The sequence below is a fragment of the Poecilia reticulata genome, chromosome 19 (assembly GCF_904066995.2).
Source record: "Poecilia reticulata chromosome 19, P_reticulata-male-v2, whole genome shotgun sequence".
Classification (NCBI taxonomy): domain Eukaryota; kingdom Metazoa; phylum Chordata; class Actinopteri; order Cyprinodontiformes; family Poeciliidae; genus Poecilia; species Poecilia reticulata.
The window spans coordinates 1,531,791-1,556,967 of record NC_088848.1 but is presented as its reverse complement, the minus strand read 5'-3'; the positions used below and the strand labels follow the sequence as shown (position 1 = coordinate 1,556,967).

Here is a 25,177-nt window from a genome sequence, read left to right as displayed (position 1 = left end):
TGTTAGTTGTGAAGAATTGTACATTTAAATTTATAAAATGGTTCGTTAAAAACCATTCATTCGTTTTCGTTTAACGCGTTGAAGTCCTTAACCAATCAGAATGCACGTAGAGACGTTTGTCCAATCACGTTCAAGCTGCTCTGGTTCGCTTCCTGGATTCGAAGTGCACGTTTTCTACTCGCCACTCTGATTCTCTTCCAGAAACAACGAGGTAAATTCAACATTAACAGCTTAAAATGTAGTTTTTACTTTTACTGTTTCGTAAATTTCCTCTCGCTGAGATTTTAATCCATCTTCGGGTTCGTAACATTTTGGTTTGCATGAATCAGCTGATGGCAAAAGACAAGTCTTTGAAAAAAAATCCCCCCAAAGGAAAGAAATCCAGTTTTAATGAGGGAGAAGAAGCCATGGAAACTAAAACCAAGAAGAAGAGAAAACACGTGGAAGTAGAGGTGGGTAGAAGCCTTTACACTCTCTGACTTTTATGTGTTTTATTGGAGTTTTATAAGTACTTTATTTATCCCAAAGGAAAATAAAATGTTGTCATAACTCATATCGCATATCTCCAGTAGCAGTCAATGTTGCAACGACTCAGCAGAAGCCTCTGATTGAAAACTGTGACAATCTCAGCTCAGTACATTTAGCATGACACAAATTACATGTTCTGGAACATATATATGAACACTTTGGCAGACAATAGTTTTTCTCCATATAAACTCTTCTATTTGATGATTTTTGTTCAGGAAGTTCCAGTTCAGATTCCATGTGTTACAAATCCAGATGAGGAAACAAGCAAAAAGGACAAAAAACTCAAGAAGAAGAAGAAGAAAGAGGCAACAAGAGAAGCTGATTTGGATCGAGCTGAGGTGAGGAGCTAAACCCATCGAACAGTGGTGGCTACCGCTAACTGAAAAGTTAGCCTTGCTAACCTTAGTCCTTATCCACTAGTCATACACATTAGTTTACTCATAAACATTAGTTTTGCTAACGCTAACGTGCTACACCAATACAAAATTTATGATGCTAATGTGCTAATTTCTACTATGTCGACACCCACCATGTGTCAACGACACAACGTGTGTTTGTTTAAATCTCACTTGCTCAACACAGTTTCTTGTGAGGAGAGGAAATTAACTGCGACATACGCAGACTTCAAAATAAGAGCATGAATATAAATGTTTAACCAAAACTTCAGCGCAGATTTAAAATTTCATTCAACTGAAAGTTTACAAAACGACCAAGTAAATTAGTGCTTTAGACTTTATGTGGGAAAACTCATTTAGGGGAAGCTAAGTGTGCTAAACATGGTCAAAGTTAGCTAAAGAACCAAACATGGAAAAGCAGCATGCAGCTTCTACGCACCACAGATCTGGAACAGACATCCAGAAAACTGCAAAACTGCTGAAACACGGAGATCCTTTAAATCAAGACTAAAAGTTTTTAGTTGTTTTGAAACCATAAAAAGTCAAACCTTGACCAACAGATTTGATTTGTGTTGATGGTTTTGATCCTGGTGCTGATCAAAATGTAATGTTTGTCCTTTTTGTTAATACCGCTAAAGGAAAGATTAGCGCATTAGCTTACATGTGCCCAGCGCAGGTTTTACTTTCAGCACATTGAGATGCCATCAACTGTTTGATTGTTTTATGAAGCATTGCTCTGGAAACTTTGAGTTTTATTTAAAAATAAAGAAATAATTCTCAGTTTTTACATCAGTTAAAGTCCTTGCTTCCATTTTGTCCCTTAAAGTGCCTTTACGTCACAAGTCTTTTGCCTCTGTGGTTTCGGTCAGGAGGCCGTTAGAGCTGGACTTAGTGGAGGGACTCGAAGTGTCGCATGTGTTATGCTGACATGTCGGTGCGACTGGAGCATAAATGTGTTTTTCCGAAGCAAACCGTTGCAGCTTGGCGCTGCGGTTTTTCTCCTGGAGTAACAGCCTCAGCTTCTTCCGAAACGTTTCGCCCATGAAGCCGTAGATTAGCGGGTTGAGGCAGCTGTTGGAGAAGGCTGCGAGCCGGACGGCGTGGCCCGTCAGCGGGTAAAGCTCCCACAGCGTGTCGGCGCCCGCCGCGTCGGCGCCCGCCGCGTCGGCGCCACTCAGGAGGTGAACGCTGATGAAGACGTTCACTGGCAGCCAGCAGATGAAGAAGACCAGCACGGCGGCGGCGATCATGCGCAGCGCTCGCTGCCGGCGGGGCCGGTGCCTCTGGCTGCGCCGCAGCACCTGCGCGATCCTCCAGTAGCACACGGCCAGGATGCAGAGCGGCAGCAGGAAGCCCAGCGTCACCTCCAGCCACTGCACCTGGCTGACGTTGGCGAAGCAGAAGTTGAGCTCGCCGGAGTGCTGCACCTGGGCGACGGCGAACGGCAGCAAGGTGAGCAGCACCGCGAACGCCCAGATGAGGCAGCAGCTGCGGCAGGCATGTGCGGCGCCGGCGGCGATTCGGGTCAGCGCCGCGAAGCGGTCGAAGCTCATCCAGGTGAGGAAGAAGATGCTGCTGTACAGGTTGACCTGCTGGAAGAGGTTCATGAAGGTGCAGAGGCCGGCGTTGTCATAGTAACCCTTCTTCAGGTTGAACACCTCGATCAGGGAGTCGGCCACCAGGATCAGGTCGGCCGCCGCCAGGTTGGCGAAGTACAGGTCCGGCGCCGACAGCCGGCCCCGGTGGGCCAGGTTGACCACCAGGATCAGGAAGTTCCCCACCAGGCCGACAGGAAACAGAATCAGGGTGTAAAACCCGGACAGGAAGAGGTGGATGAGGTAATGCTCGATGTTCTCCGAGGCCCGCTGGGTCAGGTTCGGCAGCACCGTGAGGTTCTCCCCAGCTCTGGGATCCGTGAACATGTTTATGCCCATATCAGGCTTCATAGCCTTCCCGCGACCTCCACATGACCTTCACTTCCTGTTGAGCTCTGAAGATGGAGTCGGCTGCTGGACAGAACAGGAGGAATTTTTATAGATTCATACATCACATTTGGATCTGGACAATAATCAATAACGATATAAATCACGATAGACACCTGATCAAAATCTATATATCGTTCCCACACGTCTGAACTGGAGGTGATCTACGCCATCTTGGTAGGCAACGGCAGCACAAATCATAAATGAAGCGTGGCGCCGAGACCAACAAAAAGGAAATATGTTGACCAATGTGAGAGAGAAAGATACATGAACAAAATGGCTGCTGTTGTTGGGATCGACCCATATGAGACGGAAAAGGAAAACATGTCAGACGACGTGAACGAGCTGCCTCCGATCTCATGCTACGATAACGTTAGCTAGCTAGTGAACAGGAAGAGTGCGAACAACATGGAGGAGCTTCAACTGAAATCCATACAATCAATGTTTCAACGGATTTGTAAAAGACGTCTGAACTCTTGAATAAGAAGGTTCTGGTGACTGGCAGAGTAAGAACATGCAGTAAGAAACACGTAGGCTAAAGCTACATTAGCTAAGCTAGTTTAGCTAGTTCTGCTGTAAGTACTACAGTAAATATCTGGTATTTATCTTAGCATTACAAAGATGGGAATAGTACTCAAAATGTAGCTATAGCTGTAATGCGCGAGAGCTAGTTCAAATCTTGTGGCTTGTTTACTGTTGTCATAGCAACTGTCACGTCAGTTACTTACGGACACCTACCAAGATCGCTGTCGGCTACAAAGTTAACGTCACATGAGAACTTTGTGTAGGTGATACGATTGATAGAATATTCAATATTTAGAATATTGACTGAACTCTGACCCAGAACCGCAAAGCATTCTGGGAGATGTAGGCAGAGGAAAGACTCTAGCTGACCAACCATCTCATTGCTAGCAAAGCTGGATTGGTGGAAGCAACTGACTCACCCGCTCTTTGGTTGCCTAGCAACAACCTGCTGGGTAACAAGCAGTTTCATGTCCCACCAAACTTTGGTTGCCTAGCAACAGTCTGTTAAGTAACTTGCGCAGCAGCAGTTTTAAGTTTTCCCTCTTTGCCTCAAAACTGCTAAAAAATTTTAAAAAACAGCAGCAAGGATAGAAAACTGGATAAAACAGTTTGGTTGTATTTCAGGTATTTAAAACAAAAAAACTAATCAATAATTATCAATATCGACTGATATGAAACGCTTGTGTTGTGATACTTTTTTCAGCCCTGATTTTAGATATTTGTTTAATTATAGATTTTCCTTTTTCTTAAGGTTGGGTAACATTAGCAGCTCTAAGCCGGTTTTATTTGGTGAGACTGGAGTAAAAAAATGTCTGTTTGGATTGTAAAGGCTGCAGATCCTTTAGATCACAGCAGATTCATGTTCTAGAATGGCCTAGTCAAAGTTCGGGCCTGAACCCTGTGTAGATCATCGGACAATTGATCATTTTGGCAGAAGGACGGGAACTTTTATCTGCAGCCGCAGAGAAACGAAGAATCAAAATGGACGCCACTCTGCTTCAAAATGAAGAAAAAACGAGAAAAACCTGAATCTGACGGTCCAGAACTTCACAGATCGGATCAGAACTCCAGATTACCGGACCAGATTATCTAATCCCAGGTTCTCACATCAATAATCAATCTAATTGGAAGCTAATTTACTGAGTTATTCAGTTAGATTTTATTTTATTGGCTCAACCTCGCTTCACAAAGCAAATACCGATAAAGAACCGGGTCAGGCCTACCTTTGGGTCGGTTCTGGACGTGACGGTGAACCCAGAGAAGTGACTGCAGGTGATCCCAGGCGACATGAAGCTAAAGCGTTTTGGTGTTTACTAGCAACACCACGGCGGGCGGCGCCGGCCAGATCCAGCAGAACTTCCCGCTGGTGTCGGGTCCAGTTGGGACTCCTGACCTCTCCTCTGGTGAAACTTCCTTTAGACGGTGAAGGAGATGTAAATACGGGCTGCGTGTTTAGCAGATAATACCCTTTGTTTGTGTTTTATCATCTTTTTATTAGCCTTTCCGTTTGTTGTGAAATAAATGTTTTAATCCAGCAGCAGCTTTACGTCAGCTGATTACGTTTGGGAGAAAACTCCAGTCAACAATAAATACATTTCTAATGGTACTTTCTCTTTACCCAGTCAGTGTTTACATAACTATAATACTTTAAACTTTTTGAATTATGCATCTAAAATCAACCAAAGTATGAAAAAAAACTAAAGCTAATAATAACTTTTAATGAAAACATTTTAAGAACTGAAACTAACTGAATTAGACAAAATAAACTGAACTCTAATGGAAAAGTTAAACTGTGATAACCCAGGACGTTGGAGCGTAAATGAGACCCGGTTCTGGTTCCAGCTTGTGTAACGGGTCGGCTCTGTTCCTGGAACCGGCCCGGCTTCTGGAAACAAACCGGTTTCGGGACAGAGCTGAACTCACGCTGACCAAATGTTTCCAAGCTGCACAGATTTTTCCTGCCGTTTCTCTAAATGGGCCTTTTGTGTTCAGTTTTTAAGAACCAAACGGTTCTGAAAGGACGGTTCTGTTGTCGGGCTTCGAGACCCGACTGGGAGTCTTTCTTCCAAAATCACGTCTGTCAGAGAAACCAGTCAACTTAACCGAGTCTGGATTCCCACCAGCTTTAACCCGCTCCGGTCCATTTGGTGAGGTGTGAATGCTAAGCTAACTCTGGACCTCCAGACGTCGGTCTGGGTTCGGTTGAAGTGAACTCTGGTTCGGTTCAAATGCATATATGAACGCCAAGTGGGCCTAATGAAGATCTGTTTACATAAAAAATAATCACAGCAACAAATTCTGCAAATGTTCATCATTTATTTAATTTAATAAACTTTTAAACAGCAGAAAACATTTTGATTTCAGATTTTTCAATCTTTCATGAAATGAAAATAAAAATAAACGCTTAGAAAGTGAAAGGAAACGTCCACAGAGTTTTAATCTGTCGGATGTCAGTTCTGATTCTGCTTGGATCAGTTTGTAGAATCAAGGTAGCAGCTTTACTGCCGCTTCCAGCCATTACAGCCCCTCCCCCACATGTTGCTGCCCAACTAAAGTTACTAACAGCTAAAGTTAGCTTGTTTAAAAGTCGGAACTTGATGTCTGTTGTTTCTGAACCAAAGACGGTTTCATCTCGGGCTGCGTTCACACAGCAGGAAAGTGTCACCAGAAATCTGTTTGTTTGTTTTTTACTTCCATATGTTTACATTTGATCCCTTTGTCTCTTTCTTATGTTGAAGTGGATTTTAAATCTTCACTCCAAAAACACAAATAAAGTATCTTTGGTCTAGTTCAGGGGTGGGCAGTCCTGGTCCTGGAGGTCCTGGAGGGCCTGGAGGTCCTGGAAGTCCGGTGTCCTGCAGCTCTTAGTGTCTCCCTGGTCCAACACACCTGGATCGAACAGCTGAATCTCCTCCTCAGTGCCGTCAGGTTCTGCTAACGACCTCATTACTTGACCAGGTGTGTTGAAGTAGAGACGCATCTAAATGTTACAGGAGACCCTCCAGGCCTGGAGCTGCCCACCCTGGTCTGGTTTCCAGTGCAAATATTTCAGTACAGATGGAACAACAGAAAACTAAACTATGAATGTTTGTTGGGGTAGAAATGTGCAGTAAAGTCTGTCTTGACCTCGTTGAGGCCCAAATGGAAGCATGAAAACATGAAGTTTGCGTCATAGTTCCCTTTAAAATCCATCGATAGAGCGGCGGCGGCGGCCATTATTACTTCCGTAAACAGAGCGCCGTTGTGACGTCAGCGTTCTTCTTCTGCGCTTGCGGTTTGCAGAAACAGATATAAAAGATGGCAGCCTATGACTCCATGTCCTGCAGCGTGTCTGTGATCTCGATGTGCGGCGCGATGATGTTCCTGTTGGGCTGAGCGCGGCCGGGCCGCCGGCAGCAGTCCCGCAGCTGCCGCAGCGCCCCCTGCAGGCTCTCCCGGCTCGGCCGGTGCAGCAGCAGCACCAGCACCATGCTGCCACTGCTGCCGGAGAACAGGACGCACTCCGCCACGGTCAGAAAGGCCCGGTCCAGGCGCCTCTCCTGGCCGTTCTGGACCAGCCCGGCCGCCCGCAGCAGCGCAGCGCAGTGGAACAGCTGGCAGAGGAAGACCAGCACCGTGACGGTCAGAAAGACCGGACCCTCCTCCGAGCCCGACAGGAAGCGGCCTTTCGATCGCCACTGCCGGACGCAGCCGCTGACCAGAAGTCCAACCTGCAGGGCGTAGGGAACCAGGACCGCCAGAGAAAGCTTCGCCGCTGCGTACGCGACCCCGGCCGGGGCCGGATCCATGACGCAGTCCTGCCCCGGCGGCAGGCCCCGAAGCCCGGCCAGCAGCAGGCTCACCGCCGCCGAGGACAGCAGCACCAGCGCCGCGCAGACCGTCGGCTTCCGCAGCGGCGCGTTGGACGGCGGGTCTAGGGTGAGGACGAACGCCATCAGCACCAAGACCAGAACGCCGCAGAGAGACGCGCCGTTGACGGCGAAGGAGAGCGCGGCGCAGCCCAGCAGTGAGTTCGGCATGTATTTGGGTCGGTGCGCCACGATGTGGAGCGACAGGAGCAGCAGCAGCAGCTGGAGGCCGCAGAAGACCCAGAGGAGGCAGTCGAGCCAGGCCAGCCGCCGCTGGGCCCGGAAGGTCTGGACGAAGCTGAAGACGACGAAGCAGCCGGCGCAGAAACCCAGCAGGGCCACGGCGCTGTAGACCTGGTTGGTTCTGGAGGTCAGGCCGTCGGCGGCCGTGATGTCATGGACGTCATGGACGTAGGTGTTGGTGGTCCCTGAGCTGGAGGCGAGGGCAGCGGTGGAGCTGAAGGTGGGGATGAAGGTGGAGTTAAAGGTGGAGCTGGTCGGGTTGGAGTCGGTGGTCGGATCAGACTGGAAGGAAACAAAATCAGACGATATCGCTGAAACGATTAATCGCGATTATTCATCATGATCGGAAAATGTTTCCTGATTTTCTCAGTTGACTGTGTGGTGTCTTCTTTGTGTTTTTATGGTGAAGCTTTGAACTGAAACCTGCTATACTGACATAATCAGGTTTATTTGTATTTATTTTATTTGTACAGCACAAGGCAGTTCAAAGTGCTTTACATCATAAAAACACAACATTTAAAAAGTTTTAAAAACCGTCAACAACTAAGAAACCAGTAACAAATATTCGACGAGTTCCATCATCAAAACACGTCAGAAATGTTGGTCAATGTTTCATTTATTATTGTTCAAAAGCAGCTCTAAACATGTGGGCTTTTAGTCTGAATTTACAGGAAATCAGTGTTTCAGCTGCTTTGCAGTTTTATGGAAGTTTGTTCCAGATTTGTGGATTAATTGACTGGTGTATACAGACTCTAAAAAAGGACATTTCTCTTTTTGTTTGATTGCATAAAGGAGAGTTTGGTGGTTAATCAAAAAACCTACAAATTTCTGATATCCAATTAATAGACAAAAAAAATCTATTACTAAAATAATCTGATTATTTGTGGTAACATAATTGAAATAATCAACTAATTTAGAAATCGATTCATCGTTTCTAATGTTTCTCTTTTTGTCTTTTTTGCTTAAAAATGTTTAAGTAGTTAACTGAAAATCTGAAGAATGTGCCAATTTCTTATATTTGAATAGTCAGAATAGTCAGTTATTCTGACAATCGATTAATAATCAGAATTATCAATATAACAACCGATTTTTTTGACAATTAATTGTAAGAATAACTTGTAGGATAATCGATCAGTCCGACTTGTCAGCTAATCATCAAGATAATCGATTAATCATCAGAATAAGTGATTTCTGAAGTAATCGCTAGCTGTGGCTGTTGGTGTTAGCATGAACTTCCACAGCTTGACAGGAGCTTCCTCCTCTGGTGCGAAGTAGAAAAACCCAAACATCGCCGTTCCCCACAGGACGCCTCTCTCTCTTCCTGAATCGGGTGAAAACTAAACGGACTCTGATCAGGAGCCGGTTCCACTCACCATGTTTTCACTCCTTGTCTTCTCGCCTGCTAGAAAACGGCGCTTAGCTCTGCAGATGATGCTGGTGGCATGGCCCCGTCTGTGGGCAGTTCCCCCGCTAGCATACTTTCAGAATGACTTCGGCACCATGTGACCTAAACTTCCCCTCCCTTTGGTTTGTCATCATCACAGCTGAGGGCTGTGAAATCAGAAACACACTGCCTGCCCCGTCCAGACACGAGAGCAGGCTTTGCCTTCAGAGAGTCTGCTGCAGAGACTCAGGAAACCCGGTCCACAAGTGGCAAAAAGCTGAGGGTATTTTTAGCCGACCAAGCGTTTCTGTACGTTGCCAGATGTTGAGAAACAAGCAACCAGCTCTGTGAACAGAAGCTCAGCTGCTTGTAAACATCATGCATTTACACATTTAATGTAAAAAAGGAGGATATGACTGAAGTTAAATAGCCAAATATGGACTATTTATCCACTAATCGGGAGAGATCAGACTGGTTTAAAGCAGCAGTAATCTGTAAAATCTATTTTTTATCTTCCCATCGGGTTTTAATGTTTTTCTCTCACCAAAAACAAACCTGGAGTTTTGCTTTTTATTTTTTTAAATGTAGGTTTGAGAAATCCTTTCATCTCCATGGCAACCATTCAGCTGTTAAACGGCTGGGTGGACCTAGCCCCGCCCTCAGCTCCTTCAGACTAGCCAGCAGCAATTAGCAACCAGCTGCTGAGCTCATTATAGGAGCTGCTGCTCAGAGCAGCGCTGGTAGAAACGTTAAAGGGTTAATAGAGGAGCCATGTTGGGACGACTCCCTGGAGGCGGAGCTTCAGGAAGAGCAGGCGTTCTTAAGGAGACAGAGGCCCAATTTCAAGGAGTTAAATCAGGAAGTAGCATTTCTTTTAAGTCATGTTTGATATATGTAAAATTTTTATAACAACTGAAGTTAACATAGTTACTTGATTATAACGTAAAATGTCACTATTTAGCTGCAAAATACATTACATTAATGATTACAATAGTGTAAAAAAAACAACTAACTTTAGGATTTTTTTGTGTTTTTGAATGTGTTCCACTGTCTGTAAAACCCTAAATAACATTTTAATTCTCAGGTTTTTGATTAAATGTTTTTTGTAAGTCAAACAGAAGCCTCCAGGTTTGGTTACGGTCCTGCATTCGGCTCCACAACTCGGATGGCTTTCAGATCTTTGACAGCTTATTTTCTATCTTAAAGATTACAATGGCATGTAGCCGTGCGTCTTTCTGCAGAGATAATCTCTGTTTTTGTTTTGTTCAGAAAGAAGGTTAAGCTCAAATCAGCAACTTCATGTTCAAAAACAAGCCCAAAAAACAACTCATTAAATGTCCAAGCGACTTTGGGAGGAAACAAACCCAAAGTGGTTGGTGAAAGCAGGCCCAGCACGCTGCTGTGGAGCAGCGGCAGGAAACGGCCCTCTGAGCTGCAGCGCAACAGGAAGTGATTCAGACGGGTTCGTTGGCCTTCCTTCTGCTTTGGAGCCACAAAATGTCACCGTTTATTTTTGCTTCCAACTTTCAGAAACAGAGAAAAAATGTGAATTTTCTCAGTTTTCAGAGCCTGAGCTGCTGCTGCTCAAGGGATTTAAAATACTTTTTCTTTCAACCTTGTGTGTAGTCAGTATCTTACTAGGAAGGAAACATTTTAAAGGATATTTTCAATGTAAAAAAGCACAAGTATGGATATATTTGATTAAATACAAATGTTTTATACCCTTTATATTACATTTAAATTACTTTTATTTCTTAAAAGATGAATTTGATGAATTTTGACATTTTTTTACAAACCCATTTAATTATAATTTTACTGAAAGCCTATTTGTTTCAGAAACTTTATCACTAAGTTAAATACACCATATATATTAATTACAAACGGATGGATGTTTTAACGACTTTATTTCTGCTATGATTGTGATTTTACACTTACAGGTAATAAAAACATGACATTTAAAAATATAAAATCATATTAAATCAATAAAAACCCAATTAAAACAAAAATGTGGGATTAATACAAAGTATGTTTAATACCTGCTTCAAATTAAAAATTACTTTATTCATCCCAACGGGAAATGAAATAAATGTTATTTTCAAAAGGTGCTTTTACAAACGATGAATGGGCGAACACGATCACTTCTTCGTGGAAATCGGCCGTTACCGATCGATGGCCGATGAATCGGATCAACACTAGGGCTGTAGTGATACAATAATCTCAAGATACGATACGATACACGATATTCTGCTCACAATACGATATATATTCATCAAACGATACAATTTAACACACTTTTGCGATTTTCTGAAAGATTTTAGAGGGACAGAGTGATTTTGGTGATATTTTGTGACTGGATTGAATTAATTTAACTGAAAACTGATTAAAAGCACCAACTACACAATACCTGGCTCTGGTTGGACACAGACTTAAGTCGACAGCTGGACAAAAAGAATCAAAGAAGTGGTGAGAAAACATGTTTCTTTTAGTTGAAACAGTACAAACTGTAGCTTACATGCATTTGTAAAGTAAATAAATGCACCAAGTACCTGCTCTGAACAGTTTGATACCTTTTTAACCTTCACTTAACATCTGAAGGAATCACTCTGACCCTGATGACCTGATCACTCTCCCGGCGAAGCAAGCAGTGAGTGAGCCAGGTGACAGTTGGATGTTACGATACTTGTGGATGAATATCGATTTTTTTAGGAAAGAAAATATCGATATATATCGCAAAATCGATATTATTGCACAGCCCTAATCAACACCAGTTTGAGTCTGAATGGTTTAAAAAAGAAACGAGTGAAATCAAATGAATGTTTCTGACCTCCATGGCAGCTTCCTGAGGACGACGGGGACCCCGAAGGACCTTTGACCCCTGAAGAGAAACGGGTCCTGGAAAGGAAGCTGAAGAAAATCCGGAAAAAGGAGGAGAAGAAGAAGCTGAAGGAATCCGGACGGGCCGACCCAAAACCCGCAGAACCCGGACGGAGCGCATCCAAGCTGGCCTTGGACTACCTCACATGGTAACGAGGAGCTGAAATAGACCGGGTTGTGATTGGTCAGATAATATTCCAGGTTAGAATCTACTAACTCGCTCCCTCTCTGGTTGCTTAGCAACCTGCTGGGTAAGAAGCAGTTTCAAGTTCCCCCAAAATTTCGGTTACCTAGCAACGACCTGCTGAGTAACTGGGGCAGAGACAGTTTCAAGTTTCCCCTCTTTGCTTCATGACTGCTAGAAAATTAAAAACAAAATGGAGGGAAAACTGGATAAAACTGGAAAAGTTACGCAAACAGTTTGGCTGTATTTCAGATATTTAAAACAAAAAACGAATCAATAATTATTGAAATCACCTGATATAAAACAACGTTCTGACACCAGAATGAAGCTTTTGAGATTTTATTTTTATTTTTTCAGTCGAAGCAAAAAGAAAACCTGGAGATGTTTGTTCTGATAGACGCCCGTTCTGTGTAGACATCCGATCTGTGTGTCCTGCAAACGTATTTTTAAAAATATGTTTCTACTTTACTTCACTTATTTGCTGTCAAGTGAAGTTATACAAGTCAGCCAAATTAAAATGCAGTTTATAGAAATGAAAGTAAAAGAGCAGATTTGTTTCTGGAGGCATCGTGTCAGCCGATGCTTCTGGACCAGAGAGTGAGATCTGGGTGTTTTTGTTTGTGACCCTGCAGCTGGGCGGAGAGCCGTTCGGCCTGGAAGTTTCAGAAGATCCGGCAGACCTGGTTACTGCAGCACATGTACGACTGCGAGGAGGTAAATAAAGATAAAAATAACGTCATCTGCAGTCTGGACCAGCGCAGGCTCAACTTCCTGTTTGCTTCAGGAAGTGAGCTCATTTCTATAACTTCCCCTGGAAACTTCTAAATATTTTACAAGTTAAATTTATTTTTACAGTGGCGCTATTATTCAAAAGCAACTATTTTGATCTTTCTTTTGATGTTTTAATGTTTTTCCTTCATCAAAAACAAACCTGGAGTGTTACTTTGATTCTTTAATGCATGTTTGAAAAATCCTTTCATCTCCACGGCAACCATTCAGCTGTCCAAAGAGCCTATTTGGACCTAGCCCCGCCTTCATGGCGCAGCTCCTCCCCCTCTCAGCTCCTTCAGACTAGCCAGCAGCAATTAGTAAACAGCTCATTAATAGGAGCTGTTGCTCAGAGCAACGCTGGTAAAAACATTAAAGGGTTAATAGAGGAGCCATGTTGGCATGACTTCCTGAGGCGGAGCTTCAGAAACGGCAGGAGTTTTTAAAGAGACAGACCCAATTTTAAGGCATTAAATTACAGTAATCTTTTTAAGTCATATTTGATATTGTCAACTTCCTAAAATAATGACCTAAGTCGTTTTGTGGCCAAAAGGGATTTTTTTTTTTGTCCAAAAATTATGTTTAAAACCAAAAACGAACCAGCAACTATTAGGCCGTCACAATAACAGATTTGTCTGGATGATAAATTGTTCCAGATGTTTTTGCGATAAAGGATAATTTTGTTGTTTTGAAACCATTTTCCATTTGAAATAATGATAATAACTACATAATAATGCAAGAACACATTGTCAAATGTAAACATTTAACATTGGAAGACATTTTAAATATCAAAAATAAATAAAACAGAAACAAGTAAAATAAAAGAAACAAAATTATCCTTAAACATTTGGTTGAGACCAAAACACCAGACTGAAACTTTTGTCGTCCTGCTTTTGGTAGAAGAGGGAAACAGTAAGTCATGCAAATGGAAATTATTGAATGTTTTTTTAATTAATCTTATGATTAATTGAGTTATTGTTTATTAACAATTACCAATATCGACTGATATGAAAAGCTTAAACTGTGATAAGCTTTTCAGGCAATTTGTCCAGCCTTATTCAACAGTTAGACTTTATTATTTTTTTAAATAAAAAGCTGTAAAATGTATCTACATTAATCAAATCTGACAGACAAACTAATTCCCTTCCTTCAGGTTCCAGACGATACATTTGTGGTTCTGCTTCAGTATCTGGAGGGACTGTTTGGACAAGCGAAGGAAACGACGGTCCAGAAGGCCTTGGCGCTGGTGGAGGAATCCGGAAAGGCGCCGCAGGACGCGTCTGTCCAGCAGAGGGCGCAGCGGGCCAGAGAAGTCATCCAGCTCTTCTCCTGACCCTGAGGGACTCCTGCACTGACATGAGGCAGGAAGAGACCCAACCAAGGCGCGCTGCTCCCTGTAAATAACATCCAGCGTGATTTTCTGTGCTACTAAAACCTAAAAACACAAACTCTTCCTCATGTTTGCAACATTTTGAATCTCAAACTATTTTTCAAAAAGATGATTTGAGTCTTCCAGACGTTGTTTTCACGATGAGGCGAACGATGAAAAGCTGGAAAATCAGGAATGTTTATGGTTGGGACATGTTGGGACACGTCAGACCTGTAAACAGGTCCAACTGACACGACGCTGTAAAACTCGCTGCGTTATTTTTACTCACCCGAACCATAACAAGCTGCTCTAACAGCATTGTTATATACGACTTCTCATCTGTTTTGATCAGAGATTTACATACACTCATAACGGGAAAGAATGCCACATTATTGTAACAGTATTTTTTCCCCATAAAAAGTAAACAACTTCACTGTTTTATTTTGATTTTTTAAAATCAAGTGTAAATTTGTTGAAAATGTTTTTTTCATCCATATAGGATCAGATATATAAGAATTTTTAGTGTAGCATGTTATTAGGCAGTGGGGTATGGAAAGCCAGAAGTGCCACAAATCACCACTTTTATACATATTCTAATTTACTGATTATAATCAGTTTTGAACACAGATTTACATACTTAGCACAGTTATAAATGGCACATTTATTTGATGTTTCTTATAATAAAAAAAACATTTTTTTCCTATAAACTGATTTTAGAGTTAATAATTTCCCTGCTTTACTCTGTTTATGAAAAATCAAGAGTAAATTTATTGTAAATGTTCTTTTATTCACACAGAATCAGAAATATACATTATATGTTCAAGTGTACATTATTACCACTCCTGATACTTGAAGTTGGTTATTTTTTGTAGTTTTTAGTGTAGCGTGGTATTAGGCAGAGGTGTATGGAAAGCTAGAAGTGCCACAAATCACCACTTTTACCAACCTTCAGGTTAAAAAGCTACACAAAAAAACACCTTTTTATGCCTTAAAATGGTGTAAAATACAAAAAAAATGGTCAAACTGCTGCTTCTTATGATGTAAGACTGCCTTCTGAACTCCAAGAATTACTGCATTTATTCAGGTTATTGAATGTTGCATGACAGTGACACATAATTGCATTCAAGGTTAGAACGGTATAAAAAAAACTCATTTTAATGACATTTTTGCCGGAGTGTGATTTTGTGTGACTTCTTAACCAGATGTGTAGTAAAAGTGGTCGTTTGTGGCACTTATGACTTTCCGTAGTGTGTGTAGAACAGCCTAAAAGCACACTAAGGTATCAGTAGTGTTACTCGGGATTTGGTCCAGGAGCCAAATTCTGGACCAACCTCCTGATACAACCTCACTACCTCCTGAGGTTGTATCAGGAGGTAGTGATACAACCTGCTGTATCACTAATAGCTTTTTTTATTTATATCCTCATTAAAGTAACTAAAGTATTTATTAATGTAGGGATGTAAACTTATAAGTTAATACTTATAAGTTTACATCCCTACATTGATTCACAATCAAGGAAAAGGTTTTGTGCAATAAGCTACTTTTAAAAGGGCATTTTTTTTCAAAATGTTACTCAAGTAAATGTATTTGAGTACGACTGATCTCTGGGTTTAAGCAGAATCTTTATATTTTCAACAAGGTTGAGTTCTTTTCTAATGTAAAAACTTAATGCAAGTTTGCGTTATTCAGCCCAAAAACCGGTTCTGATGAGTTCTGAGTCAATGTCCTGTTGGATCCCTCCACATTTTTACCGTTTGGCTGCTAATTTGAGGTGAATTTGAAGAGCTAAAAGTTGGTTTTTCATCATGAAAACGGTGAATTTATTTGAATTAATGTTGATTAAAGCCAATCGTTTCTTGATATGCAACTCCTCAGTTTGGTTCTGTTCGGTTCGGTCCATTCTCTGCCTGTCAGAAATGAACTGCTGTTCTCATTTTATTGCCACACCTCCTGTGTTGCAGCGCAGCAGATGCACTTTGTGGTATTTTCTTGCAGAACCTCAAAAGTTATTTTAGAAGGTAAGAAATGTTTCAAGATGCTGTGCAGTCAGTGGGGTCAAACTAAGGTCACTGTAAGGTCATGGCTGGTGTCGTTCCAGATCAATCAGCTCAGAAATTAAAGGAAGTAATTTTTTTCCCCTTATGCTCTTATAGACCATCAAATATGCTGAAGTATTACTGTTCATCTCCAGGTTCAGGTTCTCAACGTTTTATCCCTTTAATACAGTCATTACCTAAATAATTGTATTAATACAAGAACAAAGTAACACAAGTAATAATAAGGAGCAACTCAAGTCATAAAAATACAAGAATAAAGTTAGAATAACAAGTTGAGTAAAGTCGTAAAAATAGTCATAATGAGCAACTAGTTAGGAAAATCAGAAGTCGTAAAAAATGCAATAAAATCACAATAAGAATATCAGAATAAAGTTTTACGGTTTTTACAAAGTGTAATACCAGAAAATAAAGTTGTGGAATAAAGTCGTAATAGGCAAATAAACTTGTAATGATACCAGAATAAAGTCATACGGTATAACTATCAGTTAGTTTGTTGTATTATTACTTTGTCGCTCAATTTTTATCCTCATAATATTATGACTTTATTCTTGTAATTAAAAAGAGAACATATTGCTTTTTTTTTTTGTTTGGACTTGTTTTAATTCCAATGATGTTGCGTCCGAACAACACATAACATAAATACACAGGTTAAAGTCCAAACCACATATAAAACATCCAAACACGCGGGACTGCTTTTCTTGTGGACCTCAGAGACTCAAACTGACCAGAAAGTCTTTAAAAAAACAACAAAAAGTGAACATCCCGTTTGTGATGGAGATCTTCACAGCTGGTCAAAAAGGCCCGTGTCTCCTCTCAGGTGTTGATCTTCAGCCGGCGCTGTCGTTGCACCTTTCTCCTCGTCTACCACACAGAAAACAGCCATGCTTCAGTAAAACCGAGGAAATTAAGACATTATAAACAGACTGGTGTTGTTGAGCTAACGTACTTGGCTGTGACTCAAAGGAAATATTATTCAGGGTGAGGAGAGCCCGCAGCCTCGCTACCTCTTCACTCTGCTTTTGATAATCCTGTCAAACAAAAAAATATATACAAATAAATATCGCCCATACATTTAGATAACCAGTATTAGGAATGCGGTTAATGAACTAATCTAAACCGATCTTATTGTTCGACAAACTTAACTGATGTGCCGCCATTTTAAGTTTTCTCTTGAAATCTTTCCGTAGCATAAACAGCTAAATGTTTCATGAAATGCTAACCGTCATGCAGGACCTCGGCTGAATGAGCGCTATTAAGTAATTTAAGTTGACTCCTTAAAGGGGCTTGTTGGGTGTTTATATTTTAAAACTGAACCATATAAAGTACATTTTGAATTCTACACCGGACTCTGTTCGGACTGCTTCTCTGTGGCCTCCGCCATCTTGTATCAACTGGGTTTGCTATGACCAGCCGCGCCCTCTGCTGGATGGCGACGGAACTACAACACAAAACTATTAAGCGGATGTGATTAGTTAATCGATTGGAACCAACGTTGTAATAGTCTTGGATTTTTCATTATAGTTTAGTTTTATTTCGTTGTGACTTTTCGCTAGTCTAATTTAGTTAGTTTTAATTAGTTTAAGAGTAGGTTTGCCAGGTTTTTTTTTATATGGTAGCAGTACTTTGGTTGATTTCTATAATTATTTTATTGTAATTATGTATGCTAAGGTTGGGTAATAAGAATATATAAATTTCAAAACATTTATCCAATTATTGTTGAACAATAAATGACTGACGTTTAACTACTTTTGCCGTCGCCATTTTGCAGACGAGAGTAGCACTGAAAGTACGGAGTGCTGTAATTTGCCGGTAACTGTTGTAAACTGCTTTTCTGTTGGAGGAATCAGTTTGACAAGCTAATAAATAGATTAACACAAAGACGGTGTTTATTATATCTATTTTTGGTGTGCTTCAGTTAGTTTTATAAACGGACAGTACAGCTCCAGCTAGTTACACTTTTTCCCCATTCATTACACCTTTTTTAATTATTTTAGTTGACAAAAATGTTCTCAATTTCAGTTTTTGTTAGCTTGTTCATTTTAGTTAACTACAATAACCTTGATTGAAGACAATTTTAACCTAATAAACGATTAATCGTAAGTTGTTTGCATTCCTAATCAGCATACTTCTTGGCATTTCTGTAAGGAGTTGTGTTTTTCTGAACGTGTTTCAGCCTCTGCAACAGTCTCTGTCACTTTGTTGCTCTTCAGGAGTCCAGCATCCTCAAAAACGTCTCTCAGAAGGTTGTTGTAGCCCTGTGACAAACAGAAACATGAGCAGCACTCAGCCTGGTGGGTTTAATGTTCAGGTGGGTCAGAAATGTTATGTTTTTAATCTGCTGCTTCCTACCTGCTCAGTAATGAGGCCGTCGTAGCGAGCCTGCTCCACCTCGTCCCATTCCTTCTGCAGCTTCTCATTCAGGGTGGGGTACACTGCAGACCAAACACAGTCGCCATTAGCGCTGACATGCACAGCGGTCTGGAAGGCGATTTTGCCCAGACGTACCCAGCAGCGAGTGTGGATGGCAGACGAGCGGCGTCTCAAGGGTCAGAGAGTAAATGCAGGTGCTTGGCTCCGACACCTGGACCAGTTTGCTGCTGTTGCTGCAAACCAGAACCACCTAAACAAACACAACCCCATTTTTAGTCAAGGGTTCATTCCTTTACCTAAAATCCAGCTACGCCACTTCCCCAGGGCTGGCCCAAGCCTTTTTGGGGCCCTGAGCAAGTGTTCATTTGGGGCTCAATACCAACATGTCAACACCAAATGTTTTATCATTTCTAGCAATAAAAAAAACAAAACAACAACAAAAAACACGTTAGGATGAGATTTATGCCTCATTAGAACCGAAATACAGTATATTCTCTTTTAAATGAGAGTTTGTAGAAGTAGACCATTACTAATTGTGAATTTCCCTCTGGGCTTGTATTTGGCTTAATTCAAATACATCACTAAAACAGAAACAATCAATCAGAGCCAGGAGGAGGGTCTTATCGCTGTCAATCACTCTCATGCTCGCCCTCTCCTGCTTGCTCTTTGCTTCTTCTGCTACAAACATCAAGGCTAGTTAGCATAGCCACCTGGGATAGAGGATAAATGATTTTTCTGTAAATGTAAGTTGATTCTTCACCATTTGCACTTAGCACAGCGGGTTCATGGGATTGATTGACAGCGTTAAGACCCTCCTCCTGGCTCAGATTGGTTGTTTTTGGTGCATTTCTTCAGAGGGCAATAGTAGAGATCAATCTTTTCACAGATTATTTGTCTCATATTACACTGTCACAACATGGTGACAGTTTTATCAAACTTTTTTTGTAAAAGTTATATACTGCAGCATTAAGGAACCAGGGTTAGTACTGATGAGTCACCTGGTTGGTCAGAGGAGGAAACTGGTTATTCTTTGGTTGAAGCAGAAGAATAACTGTATTTTCAGCACCTTTGTTTCTCTGTTTCTGGTTCCACATGTGTCGCCGTCTCTCATCCACATGCCTGTAAAAGTATTGTTGGTCATTTCCCACTCCTGCCAGATCCTACCAGAAAACAACAAAGACCCACAGAAACACTTAAAAATAATAATTCACAAATTAAAACCTCTAATGAAAGCATCTGCTTTGGTGTCATCTTACCCCAATATGCCGCTGTAGGCGTTCCATCTGAATGACTGCTCGTGCTGAGTCACGTTGTGGAAGGGACAGAACTCGTATTTATACCTGCAGAAGAACCGGTTACAGGTGTGTTGTTGGTTCTACACGCAGTCAGATGTGAAATGGATCAAACACATGCATGTTGCTTCTTCAGGTCAGGGTGTTTCACTCACATCGATTCTGTGAGACTGAAGCACTTTCCTGCAAGATGATGAAGATGCGCTGGGCCTTTAAGAGAATATTACTACAGTTATTGATGAGATACAGATACATTTCAGATTTCAAATCAATAAACAATGGTACATGATTACTGGAAGTAAATATCCCATTTCAGTTTATGAACAGGATTTACAGCAGGGGACTCAGCACACATCCCTGAGGAACACCAGAAAGGACGAGGTAACCGCCATCGGGGAAGTCCAGGGAACCAAAGGTTTTCCAGAATTAAATCTCATTATTTTATGGTGAATTTTTAAAGGTTAAACATAAAATTTGACTTTAAGCTTATGGCAGCTGTATCCAAAATGATCAGACATTAAGACCTTCAGGATGTCTCAGGCTTTAAATTAGATCATTTCACTTTACCAGACACAGGCGCAGGAGAGACTTTGGGCTGCAGCCTGTTTCCCTGCGCCATGAACGGGTTGTTCAGCCTGAAAACACAGAGAACCAGTGAAGACAAAACAGCAGCAGAAAACCTGAGACATATGAGACATTAATTCACCAACCCAAACGTGTTTGGCTCCTCCACAATCTTCATTTTCCCAGCCAGTCCGAGGCTGACTGGATAGAAAAATACAAATCGATTATCAAATAAAAGTCCAGTTATTTGTTTACTAAACATTAAGAATGGAAAACTTACAGAAAAGCGACACGCAAACAAGCCATGTCCTCAATAAAACATATATTCCGCTATTTAAACTCCACATGATGGATTTTTGGATGAATAATCGCTACATTTCCGGTTCCTTCGTCTGTTGTGTCAGGTGGTCGGTCACGTGACAAAAAAATAACCCCTGAGAGCATGCGCAGTGTTCCCAGGCTACAGTGTAGCGTGTTTTCCACCATGTAAAGTGAAAAGGAGGATTAAAAACTTAAAATTGCCAGGAGATGTTTGGATTTCTGGATGTTTTATGAGCAAATGGAATTGAAAACCTTTTCAGGAAAGGAAATTTAGGGTCCGCGGCTCGCCAAGAAGCTGCTTAGTGTTGATATTTTAGCGGACAGCGTCTGAAAATAGATCCCAGCCTGGCAACATGGGGCGAAAGAAACAAGGCAAGTTCGTGCGACCGGACAGCAAAGGCAAAGATAAACGGCATAAAATGAAGGGAAAATCATTGGAGGCGTTTACTGAAGAAATGCACTCCGCTTTGGAAGGTAACAAAAAACGTGTTTCACGTCCACGTACTAATATCATAATCATGTTTCTTCACTGATTATTTCTTTTTTTGAAAACTAACTTACCAGATTGTTGCAATTTTTATCTACTAAAAGAGCTTATTATAAGTTAATTTCTTAATACATGTGACATGTTTATTTTAAACTGTAAAATAAAGGAAATAAATAAACAGTATTGGTTTATTACTCCTTATAAGCCAGTGAAGCCAGTACTTATTCATAAATATTAAGGAAGTATTAACTTAAAGCAAGTTCTTATATCTTGCTTAAAAGTTACTTGTGACTTAGTTTTTTTATTATTTCACGTTTGCTAAGATATTTGCACCAAAAAGACAAAAAAAAAACGTGGTAAGATTTTACAATGTTGTAGGTTTTGTTTGAAAAAACATTATAATCATGTTATTTTCCTTGTTATATGTTAGTTGAAGTTGGCCTGTCAAAAAATATAGTTAAGACTAAATTTGTGCTTTTAATGGCAAGCGGTCTGTTTAACAAGATACTATTAGATCTGTAAATTTTATGACTATTCTTTTTTTTTTAAGATTACAACATTTAGAAAATGAATTGCGTTTCCCAGTCAGACAGTAATGTAGATGTTATTTGTGGTGAGGTGAAGCGCTCACTCCCCTGGTTTGGTTCCGTCCTTCCAGCCAGCCTCCACCCAGAGGAGGGAGCGGACGCCCCGCAGGTGAAGCTGCCGTGCCCCCTCGCCATGTGGGAGTTGGGTCACTGCGACCCCAAACGCTGCACCGGCAGAAAGCTGGTCCGGAAAGGCTTCGTACGCAACCTGCGCCTCAACCAGAGGTTCAGCGGACTCATCCTGAGTCCCATGGGAACCAAGTATGTGACGCCAGCAGACAGGTATGCAGTGGTTCCTCCAAGGGCTGGGCGACAAATCAATAATGACCCGTACCGCGATCGATAATACGTAATTCAAATCAAATTTAGTTTAAGGTTTTGACACTGTGCTTCATAACTGCTAAAAAATAATAACGACGTAGAGAGAAAACTGGTCACACCCCCAGTTTGGTTGTATTTCAGGTATTTAAACACTAATCAATAATTATTAGTATCAACTGATATTTTCAGCCATGCCATCCAGCTGTACTTCCTCATTCTCTGTCTCTCTGATGTTTGATCGGATTGCAGAGAGATTGTGGCTCAGAACGGCCTGGCTGTGATCGACTGTTCCTGGGCCAAACTGGACGAGACGCCGTTCGGTAAGATGGTGGGCAGCCACCCCAGGCTGCTGCCGTACCTCGTCGCCGCAAACCCGGTCAACTACGGCAAGCCCTGCAAACTGTCCTGTGTCGAGGCGTTCGCCGCCACGTTCGCCATCGTGGGTAAGAGTTCAGGCTGCGGTGATCGACAGGAGGGCTGGAACGATTCGTCGGATTAATCAGATCAGTTGTGATTAATCAGATTATTGAGATAATCATCAACTGATTTAGTAGGGCTGCAACTAACGTGATTAATCATGATCAGTCACATTTAATTGGATTAATTAGAATTAATTGATTATTGAAATAATTTTCAACTAATCTTCTAATTAGTTAATCATTAACTGGAGTATTCAGACTCAAAAACAACATATTGAAAACAAATAAGGCAAAACTGTATAAAAACATAAATACATTTTGCACTTACAATAAAAACACATTTATCTAAATCTGATTTAGTGGCAGTTTTAGCTTCACCTGCTTCAAATTCACTAAAGGAATGCTGCAAATAAAATGTTTTTTTTCTTATTAAAAAAATTATTTAATTGTTTGTTTGGATCTTTTATTTACCTATTTGGTTAAATTAAAAATCTGCAGAATGTGCCCATTTTTTTAAAAGGTTTTTTTGGCTCTGGTGACCTTTATTTGAAAGTAGTTTGACAGGAAAGAGGGGAAAGACATGCGGGAATCGAACATGCGAGCACAGGCATGAGGACTAAGGCCTCAATACATGGGTTGTGCTTTGCCCCTGCACCACCGCAGCACCCAAGAATGTGCCCATTTTTTAGCCGATTAATCAATAGAATAATCAATAGACTAATCATTAGCTGCAGCCTTGATCGACTGTGTTGCTTCACTGCGAACGTTTCAGCTCTCCATCAGTGTGCTGCAGCTGTTTGTGGTTTGCTGCAGGGTTTGAGGAACTGGCGGTTCTCCTGTTGAAGAAATTCAAGTGGGGGACGGTGTTTCTTGAACTCAACAGAGTTCTTCTTGACCGCTACGCTGCGTGTCGCTCTGAGGAAGAGCTGCTGACGGTGGAGAAGGAGTTCCTCACGTCCAAACCGGAGGAAGAGGAGGAGTTCGGTAAAAAACGGGGGAAATTATTTGTTTCTATGACTTTAAATATTTCCCATTTATTGAAAAGTTTGAGTTTTCTGAAGAACTAAAGTAATATTATTGTTTTCTATTTCAAATAAGATTTTAAGATTTCACTCTGATCAATAAAAGTATTAAAGGGGCAAATCTACTTTTTTTATCTTCCCATCATGTTTTAATGTTTTTCCTTCATCAAAAATAAAACCTGCAGTGTTGCTTTGATTCTTTCATGCATGGTTCAGAAATCCTTTCATCTTCATGGCAACTATTCAGCTGTTAAAACGCCTGGGTGGACCTAGCCCCGCCCCCCGAGGCGCAGCTCCTCCCCCTCTCGGCTCCTCCAGACTAGCCAGCAGCAATTAGCAACCAGCTGCTGAGCTCATTATAGGAGCTGCTGCTCAGAGCGACATTAAAGGGTTAATAGAGGAGCCATGTTGGGACAACTTCCTGGAGGCGGAGCTTCAGGAAGAGCAGGAGCTTCTTAAAGAGACAGAGGCCCAATTTCAAGGCGTTGAATTACAAAGTCAATTCTTTTTAAGTCGTGTGCTATAAAATGGCGCTATGTGTCTGGAAAATGTGAGTTACTAGAGAAAGGTATGTAATTTGTAGTAAAATGTTGTTTTTGTTACAGACCCGTTTGATGTTAACTCTGGAGTGGAGTGTAGAAATCTCAACAGACCTCTGAGGTAAACGCTTCATAGCGTTAAATGAATTCAGATTTAGCCACAAACATGTTGAAGTTCAGATAAAATGTGTGTTAAGCAGTGGAGAAAGTTGTGTGACGCTACTGGAGCTCGACATCCTGACCTGCTGATTGGTTTTATTTGCTATAACTTCTGCTATTACCAAACGTTATGGCAGAATAACGTTTGGTTAAGCTGCTATCTGAAGAGCTCCACACCAAAACAATGCAGTAAAACCTGACAGTGATGATGAACAGGAGGATAAAGACCTGCCTCCTTGTTTCTGTCTATAACATTTTGGGGTGACTGAAAATTGAGATGCATAAACTGAAAACTTGAGAGAGTTTTGCCTCTAACGAGTTTTTGATGATTTTAAATCTGATAAATAGATATAAACAATGCTGGGTCATTTCCTTTTCTTGTGCAACATAACTTCTTTTCTGGTTTTGTTATGAAATTTAAGCCTAAACCAGTTTAAGTTGGAAAATAACTGTATTTCTGATGAGTATTTTTACTTGGATTAAACATCCAGTCTTATTCCTGACATTAAATTGTGATTTCTGTGTTTAGTGTCGTTGAAGATGATGATTCCAGTGAAGACAGCGACGCATCAGAAGACGGCGAAGAGCCTGAAAACGCAGGAATCGACGACGAGTCGACACTTTCACAGCGTCAACATGAAGATGAATAACGTTTTCCAGAAAAGACTAGAAAATTCCCTAACTTTTTTTGTATAGTGCATTTCAATAACAGCACAATTGAAAGTTGGAATACTGTAAATAAATTAAAGATGCAATGAAGCTATTGTGTTGAAAATGGAAAATGTAGTTTTTTTATAGCATGTAGAAACCATCTACAGGTGACCTGCGACTTTTATATGAGCCTCTGCTGCACCACCTGAACAGATTAATTAGGTCATTAGGGCTCTGGAGAGCCGATCTACACAAGAAGCAGCTAATTCAGACATTTTATTCCAGGGT

The 25,177-nt window shown here is 41.2% G+C and overlaps 5 protein-coding genes across 6 annotated transcripts; 2 read left to right on the top strand and 3 right to left on the bottom strand.

Moving 5' to 3' along the window:
• Positions 1-59: 59 nt before the first annotated feature.
• On the top strand, positions 60-15,960 carry chlsn (cholesin). 2 transcript variants are annotated; one of them, XM_008436334.2, is made up of 6 exons: positions 60-211; positions 330-452; positions 744-866; positions 11,741-11,928; positions 12,596-12,677; positions 13,885-15,960. In XM_008436334.2, exons 2-6 carry the CDS (start codon positions 333-335, stop codon positions 14,062-14,064), a joined length of 693 nt encoding a protein of 230 aa, XP_008434556.1. In that variant the 5' UTR covers positions 60-211; positions 330-332; the 3' UTR covers positions 14,065-15,960. The 2 variants fall into 2 exon arrangements, with proteins under 2 accessions (XP_008434556.1, XP_008434555.1); XM_008436333.2 differs by lacking the exon at positions 60-211 and having other exon boundaries at positions 218-452.
• On the bottom strand, positions 1,659-2,913 carry LOC103481069 (G-protein coupled estrogen receptor 1). The gene has a single exon (XM_017310892.2). It carries the CDS (start codon positions 2,867-2,869, stop codon positions 1,760-1,762), a length of 1,110 nt encoding a protein of 369 aa, XP_017166381.1. The 5' UTR covers positions 2,870-2,913; the 3' UTR covers positions 1,659-1,759.
• Positions 5,712-9,028, bottom strand: LOC103481070 (uncharacterized). Its single transcript, XM_008436331.3, has 2 exons — positions 8,895-9,028; positions 5,712-7,803 (listed from the first exon to the last, which is right to left on the bottom strand). Exons 1-2 carry the CDS (start codon positions 8,895-8,897, stop codon positions 6,736-6,738), a joined length of 1,071 nt encoding a protein of 356 aa, XP_008434553.1. The 5' UTR covers positions 8,898-9,028; the 3' UTR covers positions 5,712-6,735.
• A 771-nt stretch (positions 15,961-16,731) lies between the features above and the next one.
• Positions 16,732-20,794, bottom strand: gnptg (N-acetylglucosamine-1-phosphate transferase subunit gamma). Its single transcript, XM_008436329.3, has 11 exons — positions 20,664-20,794; positions 20,530-20,584; positions 20,387-20,454; positions 19,975-20,029; positions 19,784-19,867; positions 19,594-19,687; positions 18,663-18,777; positions 18,507-18,589; positions 18,284-18,412; positions 17,104-17,185; positions 16,732-17,018 (listed from the first exon to the last, which is right to left on the bottom strand). Exons 1-11 carry the CDS (start codon positions 20,728-20,730, stop codon positions 16,939-16,941), a joined length of 912 nt encoding a protein of 303 aa, XP_008434551.2. The 5' UTR covers positions 20,731-20,794; the 3' UTR covers positions 16,732-16,938.
• A 16-nt stretch (positions 20,795-20,810) lies between these two features.
• Positions 20,811-25,020, top strand: tsr3 (TSR3 ribosome maturation factor). Its single transcript, XM_008436328.3, has 6 exons — positions 20,811-21,178; positions 21,850-22,060; positions 22,349-22,542; positions 23,332-23,502; positions 24,146-24,200; positions 24,768-25,020. The coding sequence occupies exons 1-6, from the start codon at positions 21,058-21,060 to the stop codon at positions 24,886-24,888; spliced, it is 873 nt and encodes a 290-aa protein (XP_008434550.1). The 5' UTR covers positions 20,811-21,057; the 3' UTR covers positions 24,889-25,020.
• Positions 25,021-25,177: the final 157 nt, after the last annotated feature.

Bases quoted from the DNA above. Each gene is read 5' to 3' on its own strand.
- chlsn (XM_008436333.2), top strand. From the start codon at position 321: ATGAATCAGCTGATGGCAAAAGACAAGTCTTTGAAAAAAAATCCCCCC. The intron at 867-11,740 runs GTGAGGAGCTAA...CCTCCATGGCAG, and splicing joins CTGATTTGGATCGAGCTGAG to CTTCCTGAGGACGACGGGGA. The intron at 12,678-13,884 runs GTAAATAAAGAT...CCCTTCCTTCAG, and splicing joins ACATGTACGACTGCGAGGAG to GTTCCAGACGATACATTTGT.
- gnptg (XM_008436329.3), bottom strand. From the start codon at position 20,730: ATGTGGAGTTTAAATAGCGGAATATATGTTTTATTGAGGACATGGCTT. The intron at 17,186-18,283 runs GTATGCTGATTA...TTTGTTTGACAG, and splicing joins CCTTACAGAAATGCCAAGAA to GATTATCAAAAGCAGAGTGA. The intron at 17,019-17,103 runs GTACGTTAGCTC...TCTGTGTGGTAG, and splicing joins TTCCTTTGAGTCACAGCCAA to ACGAGGAGAAAGGTGCAACG.
- tsr3 (XM_008436328.3), top strand. From the start codon at position 21,058: ATGGGGCGAAAGAAACAAGGCAAGTTCGTGCGACCGGACAGCAAAGGC. The intron at 21,179-21,849 runs GTAACAAAAAAC...CCGTCCTTCCAG, and splicing joins AATGCACTCCGCTTTGGAAG to CCAGCCTCCACCCAGAGGAG. The intron at 23,503-24,145 runs GTAAAAAACGGG...TTTTTGTTACAG, and splicing joins GGAGGAAGAGGAGGAGTTCG to ACCCGTTTGATGTTAACTCT.
- LOC103481069 (XM_017310892.2), bottom strand. From the start codon at position 2,869: ATGAAGCCTGATATGGGCATAAACATGTTCACGGATCCCAGAGCTGGG.